Genomic DNA, 13,646 nt, shown 5'->3' on the forward strand with positions numbered 1-13,646 from the left:
AGGAGATTCGTTTTGCATAGAAAAGCAACCATCTTTATCTGTACATCTCAATGCATTTTCTAATAAATTTTCATTATATGCTGACTGCCCAGGGCCCTTCTCCCACTCACCCATGGTCCTTCCTGTTTCTGTGACATGAGATGAGACAACCGCTCTGAATTCACCCTTGTATCTGAAGGATTGACCCCCCCCCACCCCCGTTGTCCCAAGCACATACAGGCACCAGGCAAAACCCCAGGAACACAGAGCCTGCCAAGCTGCCTAGCTTACTTTGGACTAATCAGCCACCTGAATGGACCTCCTCATGGACAGCCACCCCGAGTGGCTTGAGCTATTATTGGCCCCCAGCGTAAACCCAGAAAAGGCCTATGTCTCCCTATTCTCTCTCCCCAACCCTGTCTCCCCCCCCGACACACTCTCAATCTCCAGGCAGGGGGCTCTGCGCCCTTTGACGGACTTCACCCACTACCTAAAAGCCTTCAGGACAAGGCAACCCAGCCGGGTCCATGGCGGAAGCGCCCCAACTGGGATCCAGGAGTCCCCCTTCCTGTCTGTGGGGTCCCCAGAAACTCCAAGAGTCCCTCTCCCTTGCTTGACTCCCCTGATACCCTTTAATTAGGACTTTGAGGACTCCCTTTCCTAATTGTTGGGATCCATCTGTTCGCCTTCCCAAAGCCCCGGGGACACCAGGAGCAGTGAGAGAGGCCCTGCAGTCCTACCAAATTTTCCAGATTGTCTCCCAGAGACACCCCATTGGCTTGCCTAGGGTCTAACCTTAACTATCTCGCTAAGACTGATTTACAGTCAAAGAAAAGACTTGTTTGCCTACCAAAATCTGGCCTCGCTATCATGTAAACCATGGCCACTGTTGGCCTGAATTCCGAACCTTCAATTTTACTCTTACTGATATAAACACTTCTCCAATGAAACGGCGAGGGGTGCGAAGTCCCTGATACGCAAGTCATCCTCTACCTCCACTACAGAGACCCTCTATGCTGGTCCTATTCTACCCACCAAGTCCTTTTCTGCCCTCTGATCAAGTCGGTACCCTCTGCTCTCCTGCCCTGCTTACCAAGTCCTTCTCTGCCTTGAGCCTCCCTCCCAGCTAGAAAGGGAACTTTCCATGCCTTGTAGCAATCTCCATCTCCTTCCTCCTTTCTCTCTGTCTGTCTTTCTCTCAGACAACCTCCAAACCATAGATCTTTTATCATTACATCGCCTCCATTTCCATTCTCACTGACAGCCCTTCAACTTGTGCCCTTGAGAGTGAGATGCAGGCAGAGTCCCAGGGACCCCCTCTAGGTTCCCTCTTAAAGGCTAGCCATCCTGCCTCATAAGCCCCAAGTCTTTTCTCCCTCCTGGCTCTTGTAACTACATTTGTCCTCCCTTTAGCCTGTCTGGATTCTCTAAGTAAAAACCATCTGCTCCAAGCGAACTTCTTCTTTTGACCTTTGCCCTCTCTTCTTTCTCCTTTTTCTCCACCCCAAAGTCCCCTAGCATACCCAAAACAAACCTACCCTTTTTGCCTTCAGGACTGGACACTAATCCATTCCTTTTCTCTTTCCTGAGCCTACTCACTTCAGAATCTAGATTCTTAATTTCTCCCTTAAGGCAAACTCCTCTAGGAGGCTGAGGGCGAAATCTCTCCCTCTCATTTCTTCCCTATCAGATAGCTCTATCCAATTGCTCATTGATTTTCAGTACCTTCAATGTGCATCCTCCTCTTAAAAATGTCTACAAGTCGGGCTGGGAATGTGGCTTAGAGGTAGAGTGCTTGCCTAGCATGCATGAAGCCCTGGGTTTGATTCCTCAGCACCACATAAACAGAAAAGGCCAGAAGGGGACCTGTGGCTCAAGGGGGTAGAGTGCTAGCCTTGAGCAAAAGGAAGCCAGGGACAGTGCCCAGGCCCTGAATCCAAGCCCCAGGGCTGGCACAAAAAAAAAAAAGTCTACAGGTTAAAAGTGCTGCCTCCTCTCCTTACAAACCTGTTCGGCCATCCCCTCCCTGAATTCTCTCTACAGGTCTTCAAGATTGACACACACCTAAGAAGAGACACTGGTCATGTGGTAAGACCCTTGCTCCTAGCCAGCTTTGATAAAGAAAACCAGTAAAGAGAAACGTAAACAAAGAGGGAAGTTAGTAAAGAAAGCCTTGGCAAGCGGCTCACAAGGAAGAGTGCTAGCCTTCCTTTAGCAAAAAGAAGTTCTGGGACAGCATTCAGGCCCTGAGATTAAGCCCTAGGACAGGCACAAAACACATAAAACCAGAATATGCTGAAGGGTATAAAAACTGCATAAGGCAGTTCCATCCGTCTCAGATCAAGCTATTACAGGGTTAGAGCCTAATATCCCATTCTTTCAGAAAATATACATATATATGCACAAACCTGGAGAAGGCTCCTTCTGACAATGCCCATCTCCCACTCCCCAAATGCATTAACATCCATGTTTTAGAAGTAGCCAGGATAATCTATCAAATATTCATAATAGATAATTCTTCTGACAACCACAGCATGAAATGGTTGAGTATCTACAGAAGAGAGCACTGTTATGCACAAGACCGGTGCATGGCACTACTATAGCTCTGGACTGCAAACTTACTCCAAGAACTTTACGAATAGCACATTTAGGTGACTTTGCCACCTACCATGTTGCCTGTAAAGGCAATCCTAGAGGTATACCCTATTACATCATGGTTCTATGACTTATCGTTCTTCATTTAATTTCACATGAAATTTCCAAGGTGATGATTAGCAGAACTAACACATCTTAATGAAATCAAGCACTGCTAAAGGAATGTGTGTTTTCAGTCTGTTTTACTGTTTATGTCTAGCTGAAACACTGAAAGCTTTGCTGGGGTAAGGGCTGCTGGAGAGGCTAACTGGGCACCCTGGAGAGCAGCAATCAACTGGAGGGCGGTGTAATAAGCTGGCCACAGAGACCACTGAGTCTGAAAGGGGATGTGGAGCGGAACAGGAGAGGCCCAGGGCAAGCATAAATGTAATCTACATTTTGCAACAAGGCTTTTAGTATTTCCACTGCACAGTGCTTTTTATTGTCCTTCAAGTTTAACACCTTGAAATCATCCTTGATTCTCTACCCTCCAGGAGTAAAATCCTATAGGTGGCAGCTTCAAAACCTATGCAGGAAGCACTACCTTCTCCCCACTCCATGGCTATCCTGTTCCTTCAGCACATGCTCAGGCCCACAGCACACATTTCGTTTTTTTTTTTTCTCTTTCTTAACTGAAATACCTTCCTAAAGGGTCTCCTTGTCCTTTCCTTGCTCCACCCTCCATTATATCCACTTATTCCTCACAGAGTTGCAGAGCAATCCTTAATCACTCCTCCCTCCAAAAAGCTCTCTTCTCCCCATAGTAAAAGCCCAGACCCTGTAATGACCAAAACCTTGTAAGACTTGACCACCTATCCTATCTCATCTTTTACCACTCTCTTCCCTGGCTACAGTGGCCTTCTTCCATTCACCAAGTTGGCCAGGCCTCATGGCCTTTGCACTTCCTATGCCTGCATACGACCCCCTATGCTGGGCACCTGCATTCTCCTTTAGTTTGCCAGAGTTCTGCTGATCATTGTATTTAGAATTACAAACTGCTCTTTCCCTGCTCTTCCATCCTTCCCTGCTTTACTTCTTACAACTTATTATCCTTTACTGTACTTATTTAACTGTCTCTGACTGATAAAACACAGGAGCTTCATGAGGGCATTGACTGCCAGCTGCTACAGTCCCAGTACCTACGTGCCTGGCACAGTAGGCATTCATAAATGAGCTGGGGGTTCCCCAACTGTTTTGGATCATTGGCAACTAGCCATTTTCAGGAATCTACTGAAACAAAGACTGTCTTGTGTTTAACGCATCACCCTTCTTGAACCTACAGTACTGTAATGCCACAAACTTCTCTCTATACTCCAATAACTTATCCTAGACCTTTCCATCCACTCTACCATAACTACTTGAGATACTTTAACTAGCCTGGAAAAACAACAACAAAACAGAGAGATTCCTTTCCGAACCTCAGGCATAAAACCTTCTTAGGGGTATACACTATCCTGAATATCTGGCCTCAGATGCATCCTAGCTTAGTCTCAGGCAATCTTCAGGTCTGGCCAGGCACAGTAGGACATTGTAAGTGTTAGGAAAATGGAGGAGAAAAGAAGAAAACAGGCCAGACACAATCTTCCACGGGCAAAGACTATTTATTAAAGAACAGCAAAGGGGGGAAAAAAAAACACCCCACAACCTTCCCATGGGAATGGAGGTTGTGCAAGGGGTTAGGGTTGGAGTTAGGCTTTTATGAGATCTGAGCTAGGAGATAGAGGTATACAGGGGTGACTGTAGATGTGGACAGAGAACAGGGTAGGTATAGATAACTGACTCCCTTACCCAAAGTCTCAAGCTTTTCAATGGTCATACAGCTCTACATCTTTCTCACCTTGATGATTTGGCCTTCTTGGGGTCCAGTTCTCAGCCGTCCAACTTCCTGATCTCACAACTGGGCCTGAGGTCTCCACACATTAGATGCACAATGGAATGTTTACAGCTAGGCAAGTGGGATGGCCCTGTGTCAAACATATCTGTGCCTAAGTGGGGATTTGCCTGACATCTGGATGCAGTGGGAATTACAGGGTGGGGGTCAATCCTTCAGTAAGTACTAGTGGCATTTGCAATGCCCATTGCTTGCAGACTGGGCACACCTCACCCACTAGTGTGATTCTGTCTCACTTGCAGGAAGATGTGCCCTGACTCTTCTACAGAAGATGAACCCCTGTGGGCAGAATGTCAGCAGCGGCTGTGGCCAGGCCCCTTAGTTTAGACTGGGGGTGGGGGGGAGGCTGGTTTAGGGGCGGGAAATGAAGTTTCAGAAACTTCGTGCCACATTAAAAAAAATCAAAACAGACTCACAACCCTAGCTACTCAGGAGACTGAAATCTGAGAATCATGGTGCAAAACCAGCCGGGGCAGGAAAGCCAAACAGACTCTTAATCATCCATCAATCGGCAAAAATCCAGAGGTGGAGCTGTGGCACCAGTGGTAGAGTACCAGCTTTGAGCAAAAATGCCAAGCAAGAGCACAAGACTTTGAGTTCAAGCCCCTGTACCGGCACACAACACATAATAACAACAATACCCAAAACAACAAAGCACGTTGTCACAGAGGTCCCTAGTCCCCCACCATTCATCTTTCCCACAAAATGATCCTAATAAGAGCCTCAACCTAACTCGGACTCCGGAGACCCGGAGACGTAATACTTCACAGGGAGAACCCGGCATGCCGGGCAGGCGCCCAGGGCCACCACTGTTCAGGGCGGCAGGGCGCGGCCGAGACCTCACGCCGCGCACGGCTACAGCTCTGAGGCAACCACACTCTCGCGAGACTAAGCGGTCCCCCGCGGGCCGGAGTGGACAGTCTCCCGGAAGTGGGCCAGAGGACCAGTTCACGTCCCCTGAAGCGGGCGTACCCACGAGCGCAGTCTGAAAGGTTCCGGGCCTACTTCCGGTCCGCGCGCTGGGCGTGATCTCGACGATGCACACTGCCTGTCACTCACACGCCGCCAGGGCGGGTCCTGGGCCGCCGCCCCACTCTTTGCCCTTCACGGCGACGTCCTGCCCTCCCGAGGCCGCGGCTGGAGCGGCGGCCTTGCCCGGCTCTCCGCCCCGGGCCTCTCACGTCGGCCTGGGAGCTGCGGGGTCCCATCTCGGCCCCGGCGTCCCGGCCGCCCGCCGTAAGTGCAAGGAATGCCGCGGGCCATGTATGGAGTAGCCGGCCCTGTGCGCCCCACGCCCGTTCCCGGGCGACCGCTGCTTCCCTGTCTCGCGTCTCCCCTAGGGCGGCGTACGCCCGAATTTGGGAACGGGGCGATCTCCCACCTGTCATCTTCTGTAAGCAAAAGTGCCACTTGGAGACGCCCCAGGCATTTGGCTTGGGACCGGGGAATTCTCCCATCCGCAGCGCCACGCTTCCCCAGATGCCTGGCGCTTGTTCTGGCTTAAGTATAAGAATCAACAGTTCCATTTACATAGATATATGCATATGCCATTTTTTTTTTTTTTGCCTCATCCTTCTTTCTTGGGTTCCAAGTAGAGGGGGAGAATTATTCATTTCCCTAGTCGGATCTGATTTTTAAAGTCATTCTTTGCCATTGCTCTGCTAGGGTTCTGGAACATGTAAGTGCCTCACTGTCAGCCCTGGATGGTTGTGCCTAACTGTTCATTTCTTTTCTTCGTAATTCCTTTTTGTTTCATAGGGGTAAATCATTCGACTTTGGAGTTCTGTTAATTCTTCTGAAAGAGTTCAAGCCTTCCGGAAGCCAAAATGGGACACAGTAAACAGATTCGAATTTTACTACTGAACGAAATGGAAAAGCTGGAGAAGACCCTCTTCAGACTGGAGCAAGGTCAGTAGCAAGTTCTTAGCTCATTTGTTGATTTTATTTATTTATTTATTTATTTTTTGGCCAGTCGTGGGGCTTGAACTCAGGGCCTGACCACGGTCCCTGGCTTCTTTTTGCTCAAGGCTAGCACTCTGCCACTTGAGCCACAGCGCCACTTCTGGCCGTTTTCTATATATGTGGTGCTGAGGAATCGAACCCAGGGCTACATGTATATGAGGCAAGCACTCTTGCCACTAGGCCATATCCCCAGCCCTTAGCTCATTTGTGTCTTAAATTTTCTTAATCCTTTGATGGGCAATTATATTTTTTAGTTGGTTCTGGGGTGAAAAGAGTATGTGCTTAACATGAATGAGGCCCCGGAATCAAATCCCCAAACCAGTACCAAAAAAACAAAAGCCCTTTAGTAAAAAGTTAGATAAAAGTTCCCAGGATCTTTCTAAAGATTGATTTGTGCCAAGACAGTGCTATGTTCCACAAGTACTACTAGTGAAGACTAGCTAAAAATATTTTCTATCTGTCATGTTAGAACAAGGATAAAATATGATTCACTTTTCTTTGAGTGCTAACTACCTCTGAAGACAGAACCTGCCCTGGGTGCTGGTGGCTCACACTTATAATCCTAGCTACTTAGTAGGCTGAGATCTGAAACCATGGTTCAAAGCCAGTCAAAGCAGGACAATACATGAGACTTTTTTCTCCAGTTAATCACCAAAAAGCCAGAAGTAGAGTTGTCACTCAAGTAAGAGACAGTACATAGGCCCTGAGTTCAAGACCCAGCTCCAACACACTTACACACAAAATCACACATGAAAAGACAGAAACTGCAAGATAGGGGATTTAGCTCAGTTGTAGAACAGCTGCGCAGACAAAGCCTGAATTCCACCTCCACTGAAAAAAAAAAATAAAGCAAAAGCTAGAAACTACATATGTAATCAAGAGGCTGGCCATTTTAAAATTAAATGTATTTCTAATACTTAGTAACATGCCTCATGTAATTTTGCTTGGAGTACATGTGTAGTACTGCCTTTTATAGCACTTTTTTTTCTTATTAAACCCATGAGTTGGTACCAAAAAAAAAGTATAGCAAAAAAAATATAGCAAGCTATTGTTTATGTTATCAAAAGCCTCTCAAGGAGAAGGTGCAAGCTAAAAACATTTTCTTCCCAAATAAGAGATACAAAAAAACAGATCAAGTTATGTTGAAATATATTTGTGATCTAAAACATCACATGGGACTGAGGGTTGTAGTTCAGTAGTAAAAGGTAAAGCCCTAGCTCAGTCCCTAGCACTGCAAATAAAATGAAATAAAAGATCCAGCTCTATTCTTATAAGACAAGTTAGTAGATGCTTTGTATTCTTAGGCTTTGTCATTTTCAGTGCTGAAAAACATTTCACATTTATTTTATGGGAATATAACTTTTTTTTTTTTTTTTGGCCAGTCCTGGGCCTTGGACTCAGGGCCTGAGCACTGTCCCTGGCTTCCTTTTGCTCAAGGCTAGCACTCTGCCACTTGAGCCACAGTGCCACTTCTGGCCGTTTTCTGTATGTGTGGTGCTGGGGAATCGAACCCAGGGCCTCATGTATACGAGGCAAGCTCTCTTGCCACTAGGCCATATCCCCAGCCCCTATGGGAATATAACTTGTAAAATAAAAGTTTAATATAGGAAAAGCAAAATATAGCTCCCTTTAGGGCTGTACCAAATAAACATTGATAATCATTGAAGGAAAGTTTTTTATTTCTCTAATGTTTTAAAAGTTAGTTTTTTTCTTTCTCTCTTTTTGTGCCACTCCTGAGGCTTTGGGGCAGGGGGAGGGTCAAGGCTAGAGCTTACCACTTAAGCTATAGCTCCACTCTGGCTTTTTTGCTGGTTAATTTGGAGATGACAGTATCATGGACTTTCCTGCCTAGGCTGGCTTCAAACCACAATCCTCAGGTCTCAGCCTGAGATTATAGGTGTGAACCACCAGTCCCTAGCTAAAAGTTAAATTTTTAAAGAAATTTCAGCCATCTAATCTAATGTATTATCACTAGCCCATCTCTGCCTCTTCTAACTTGGACATTTAAAATCATGCAGTACTTGTTCCATTTTTTTGGCTTTCCTGAGTCTGTACTTTGCTGGGTTTGATTTTCTTCCCACCTACCTTCTTCCAGTATTCCAGTCAGCTTGCTGTTTCTCACTAGGCTCTCTTCCCATTTTAATTCATTGTGGGTATCTGCTAGGAACTCTTTCTCTTTTTTTTTTTTTTTTTTTTTTTTGCCAGTCCTGGGGCTTGGACTCAGGGCCTGAGCACTGTCCCTGGCTTCTTTTTGCTCAAGGCTAGCACTGCTGCCACTTGAGCCACAGCGCCACTTCTGGCCGTTTTCTGTATATGTGGTACTGGGGAATCGAACCTAGGGCTTCATGTATTCGAGGCAAGCACTCTTGCCACTAGGCCATATCCCCAGCTCCTCTTTCTCTTTTTAACTAGAGAATTATGCATTCTCCAGGCCTCAGCTGTTGCCTCTATGTCAAGGACTTTTAAAAAACAAAAACAAAAAACAAGGGCTTTGAACTTTACTTTCTTTTTGAAGGTTTTGAGTGTACTTTAATGGCATAGGTGAGGAATTGACATTTTCCTGACTTTACTATTAACAGATTTTGGGCACATAGTATTGGTTCTGAATATTAACTTCTTTTTTAAATAGCTTAAAAGTATTCTTCTCTTCTATAACTTTAATTTTATGGCTCAAAATTAACAATACATGGATTTCTAGTGATAAAGTAAATAAGGCACTGATTGGTAGATCACTCTGACTTCTAGTCCCATCCTGGATCTTTGCTTCCTTTTGACACTGTGCCATAGAATGGCTTGGGCTTACCTCTATTTCATTATGCTTCAATCTATCATATTTATAACCATTCTAAGCTTTCCAGGCTTCCTCCTTATTTTAGTGAGATCTCTATTTTCATTGTTTCCTAGTCTAGAGCTTTACTTTCTTTTGTGATTTCTTCTCTGTGTTATCTCTTTCTGAAGTCTATAATTTCTTCCTTTGTATCTGTCTCTTCTATATGATCAAACATAGATGCCCAAATAATTTTTATACAATTTCTTTCCCTTTTATTGTTTGGTACCTATAAAATTGCATTTCCCATGTCAGCTTGGCTTTCAAGACATTCTATAATGGGTCTCTGCCTTCCTTAGCCAAGATTGAATCTCATCTTTCTTTAGTATCATACATCTTTATCCGTTAGTTCCCTTAGTCATTACTGCTAATTCCTTCCCTGCTGGATTTTCTCATGCCAGTCCTCACATCCTCACTACTATCAAATTCTTCTGTATTTGTTAAATCCTTTTACTGTCATTTTGTGTGTCCAACTTCCAGCTGAAATTCTTTGGTGAAGTTTCTCCTTCCTTTTCATTATCTCCTTTCTTTGGTTTCCAGTGAGCACAGTGAAGTACTGAACAATGGAGCAGTGTTCAACTATAGTTTAAGATCTCTGAAGACAAGGATAGTCTTACAAACCAAGTGCAATGTGCACCAGTTAGTCTATCTTTGCTGATTGACTCCTAAAACTTCAGTAAGACTAGCCAAAATCATAAATTCATCTAAGCTGTTTGAAACTGAAAGGTTTATGAAAGTATGATAGGCTTGAATCTAACATTGGCTAAAACCAGTAAGTCCATCGAATACTATAAATAAGGATATGTCACTTTTTTATAGTAAGAAAGTGATTGTATTATTTTAGAAGGTAATTTGTAATTAGTTAAAATATATACATATATAAATTATATACTATTTTAGAATAAGTTATAATTAATTGAAGAGCTAGGACATTGAGATAGTAAGTCATTGAGACTGCTCTTTGAAAATGAGGCAAGTGCCATTGGTCCATATCTGTAACCCTAGCATAGGAGCCTGGAATCTGAGTATTGCAGTTCAGAGCCAGCCCAGGCAGACAAATCAGTGAGACCCTAGAATCTCCAATGAACCAGCAAAAGCCAGGAAGGGGAGATGTACTTCAAGTGATAAAGTACCACCTTCAGTGAAGAAGCCAACCAAGAGCTCAAGACCCTGAGTTCAAGCCCCAGTACTGGCTGGCGAACGTGTGTGCGTGTGCGCACGTGCGTGCTCACACACACACATCTAATTAAGGATAAGTAATGATATCAGAGTTGGAAAATGGGACATAATTCATAGGAATTGATGCTCGATTAACTGTGAAGAAATTCAAGTAGCTTGGGGTTTTTTATATTTAATTTATCACCAACTGTTCTCTTTCTTTTCCTTTTTTCCTAAGAAAGAATTCTTCATCATTTTCAAGACTGATAGCTCTAGAATTTTCTAATTCAATGAGTAGGAGACTAGTTTTTCTTTTTTTTTTCTGGCAAAATCAGTCTTCTGTGTTCTGTGTCTCATTACATACCAGAATAATAAACAAAATCAGTATTCATTAAATTTAGAATTCTCAGTCTTTTAGAGGCAAGTGAAACTTGAAATTTTTTAAATAAAATATTTTCCTTAACGAATAGCCTGAGTTTCTGTAAATTGAGTGGTGAGAAGAATTTTAGTTTACAGTAACAATCACTCATCTGACTAGTTGTCTACAAGAAGTTCTGCTAATCCGCATTCAGTACTCCTAGTGTTAGCTTGAGGAATAAGATAGCCACACTGTGTACTGCTATGGCCTAAGCTAATTTTAGCAGATTAACTAGCTAATTGTAGAATCTGACATACTCTAGATGTTCTGACATTTTATTTACTGTATGTAAGAATTTAAATTTCTGTGAACTGAATTAGAGATCTAAAGTGACATACATACTGGAAATGAAGACAGGAAATATAGAATTTTAAAAAATTGTTCTGGGTTTTGTTTCAAGTAATTCAATTGTGCCACTGATATTGATGCTTAATGATAGATATAAAAACAATAAAAGCAGGGGCTGTGGATATGGCCTAGTGGCAAGAGAGCTTGCCTCGTATACATGAGGCCCTGGGTTTGATTCCCCAGCGCCACATATACAGAAAACGGCCAGAAGTGGTGCTGTGGCTCAAGTGGCAGAGTGCTAGCCTTGAGCAAAAAGAAGCCAGGGACAGTGCTCAGGCCCTGAGTCCAAGGCCCAGGACTGGCAAAAATAAATACATAAATAAATAAATAAAAGCAAACTGTGAGTAGGGGAATGGAAGCGTAGATATGGAATCCAACCCTCACTTTTTTTTGGCATCAAATTGTCATGCTTGCTCCTTTACCTAAACCAGGTTAAGTAGAAGCACAGTTACATTAAATAGTAGAGGCTGGGGGCATAGATCAGTGAGAGGGAGCCTGTACAAGGGCCTGTGTTTGAACCTCAAAAATAATAAACTTTTAAAAAGTTTAAAACCTTCTTACCAGAGAAGAAATAACCACACATATCTCTTTTAATTCTTTGAAACCGCCAAGCTTGAAAGTTGTGTGGGAAATGCTCTTGGAGATTTGCCCTTCAAGATTTGTTCTTTCTCAGGAGTAACAAGTAGCCTTCTATTCTGTGGTATTCAGAAAATCAGAAAGTCAGAAAAATAAAACACACTTCATTTTACTCTTTGAGGTAAAGGTGAAATGATTTTATTACTTGCTTCTTTGAAGGAAACTGGTGCTGCTGAACAGAGTTTGGCATAGTGTTTGCTTGTTTGTAAGATTTCAGATGGGAGATTTTTAGAGATCTGTAGGCCATCCACTAATTGCCACTGTCACAGCATGAATTCAGGAGTGTGACTGTGTTCCATCAAGAGTTTGTTTGATGCAACAGCTATCATTTGCATATAATTTCCTTTGCGAAAGTGTTTTGGATGTATTTTTATTATTATTATATGATTTTATATCCAAGTAAATCAGATCATGTTAGAAAGAAACGGTGTTCTAATCTGTATGAAATCTATGTAAAGGTTTCTGTTGGTTTGGAGATAATCAGTTTAATGTATAAATATAAAACATCTTTTTATTAGCTTGTTAAAAACAACTACTTCATGTCAAGAAAAGTAGAAATTTATTATTTTAGCCAAAAAGTCTTTACATAATTGAATGAGATTGAAAAATTAATATGATTTTAGTAAACATACCAAGAACTTCTTTCATTTGGACTTGGGTATCTTTGTGTGGTAATTTTGTATCTTTGAGAATTTAAAAAACCAATTATCAAGATTAACAGAACTTGGGAATCTTTGAGTCACTTTGTAAAAAAAATATTAAATCAAAACAACTTTAAAAAAATAATGGAATTAGGGTTGGAGACATGGCTCAGTTGTAGAGTGCTAGCTAATGAGCAAAAGCAAAAGGTACTGAGCTCAAGTCCTGGTTGTAGAACAAAAGAAAATTTTACTTGATTACATTGTTTTCTCTGACAGGGTGAGGATTAACTTTTAATGAGTGCTAAAAGACTTTTCCTAGTTATTAATAAATATAAATAATTATTAAAATTTCTATTTTATTTAAATCTTACTGCTTTGTTTTGTTGTCTCATGATTCATGTTTATTATATATATATGTGCATATATATATTCAATTTTGGGGTTGTCATTTTCTTCTAAAGCTAAGAACTGTTGACCCAAATACTGTTTTAGAGATTTTTGGTGTGTTTTAACCTTTGTACAAGTTCTCTGATTTCTTGTGCAATAAGAGCAATGTTTATATAAACTGAACAGAGACAGGTTGTTTAAATACCAATCTGATCATCTCTGACATTTGTGTATGTTTAAAATGTTACCATTATTCCTATGAATAAATTTAACTGTTCTTGTAAGATGTAGGTATTTATGATTTGGATGGTCACTATTTTATCTTGTGTTTTAATTCTGCAGTTATTTTTCAATTTATTTCAACATAATATAGCTCCAATATAACAATTCCTCATGAGATTGCACCAATGCAGTTACATCTTCTTCAGCTTCCATTTCTAATCCTAGTTCTCTTACTGTTTCTATCATAGCTGCAGTGATTTCTCCTAACAAATCTTTAACCTCTTGGATTCATCCTTGGGGATTGAAATCAACTTCTCCCAACTCCTGTTCATGTGGATATTTTTACTTCCTTCCATGAATAATGACTGTTCTTTTTTTTTTTTTTGCCAGTCCTGGGCCTTGAACTCAGGGCCTGAGCACTGTCCCTGGCTTCTTCTTGCCTAAGGCTACCACTCTGCCACTTGAGCCACAGCACCACTTCTGGCCATTTTCTATATATGTGGTGCTGAGGAATTGAACCCAGGGCTTCATATATATGAGGCA

The 13,646-nt window shown here is 42.4% G+C and overlaps 1 protein-coding gene across 3 annotated transcripts in view; it reads left to right on the forward strand.

Annotated features, from left to right (window-relative positions):
* Positions 1 to 5,583: 5,583 nt before the first annotated feature.
* Positions 5,584 to 13,646, forward strand: part of Agl (amylo-alpha-1, 6-glucosidase, 4-alpha-glucanotransferase) — a 60,587-nt gene continuing 52,524 nt past the window's right edge. Inside the window, exons 1-2 of one of the 3 annotated variants that reach the window (XM_048352027.1) lie at positions 5,584 to 5,740; positions 6,263 to 6,412. In XM_048352027.1, the coding sequence (XP_048207984.1) occupies positions 6,331 to 6,412 (82 nt within the window). In that variant the 5' untranslated portion in view covers positions 5,584 to 5,740; positions 6,263 to 6,330. Of the gene's footprint in view, positions 5,741 to 5,830; positions 5,898 to 5,991; positions 6,183 to 6,262; positions 6,413 to 13,646 lie in introns of those variants that run through there. The other 2 variants (XM_048352029.1, XM_048352028.1) reach the window with 2 other exon arrangements.

The sequence above is a fragment of the Perognathus longimembris genome, chromosome 7 (genome assembly GCF_023159225.1).
Source record: "Perognathus longimembris pacificus isolate PPM17 chromosome 7, ASM2315922v1, whole genome shotgun sequence".
Lineage (NCBI taxonomy): Eukaryota > Metazoa > Chordata > Mammalia > Rodentia > Heteromyidae > Perognathus > Perognathus longimembris.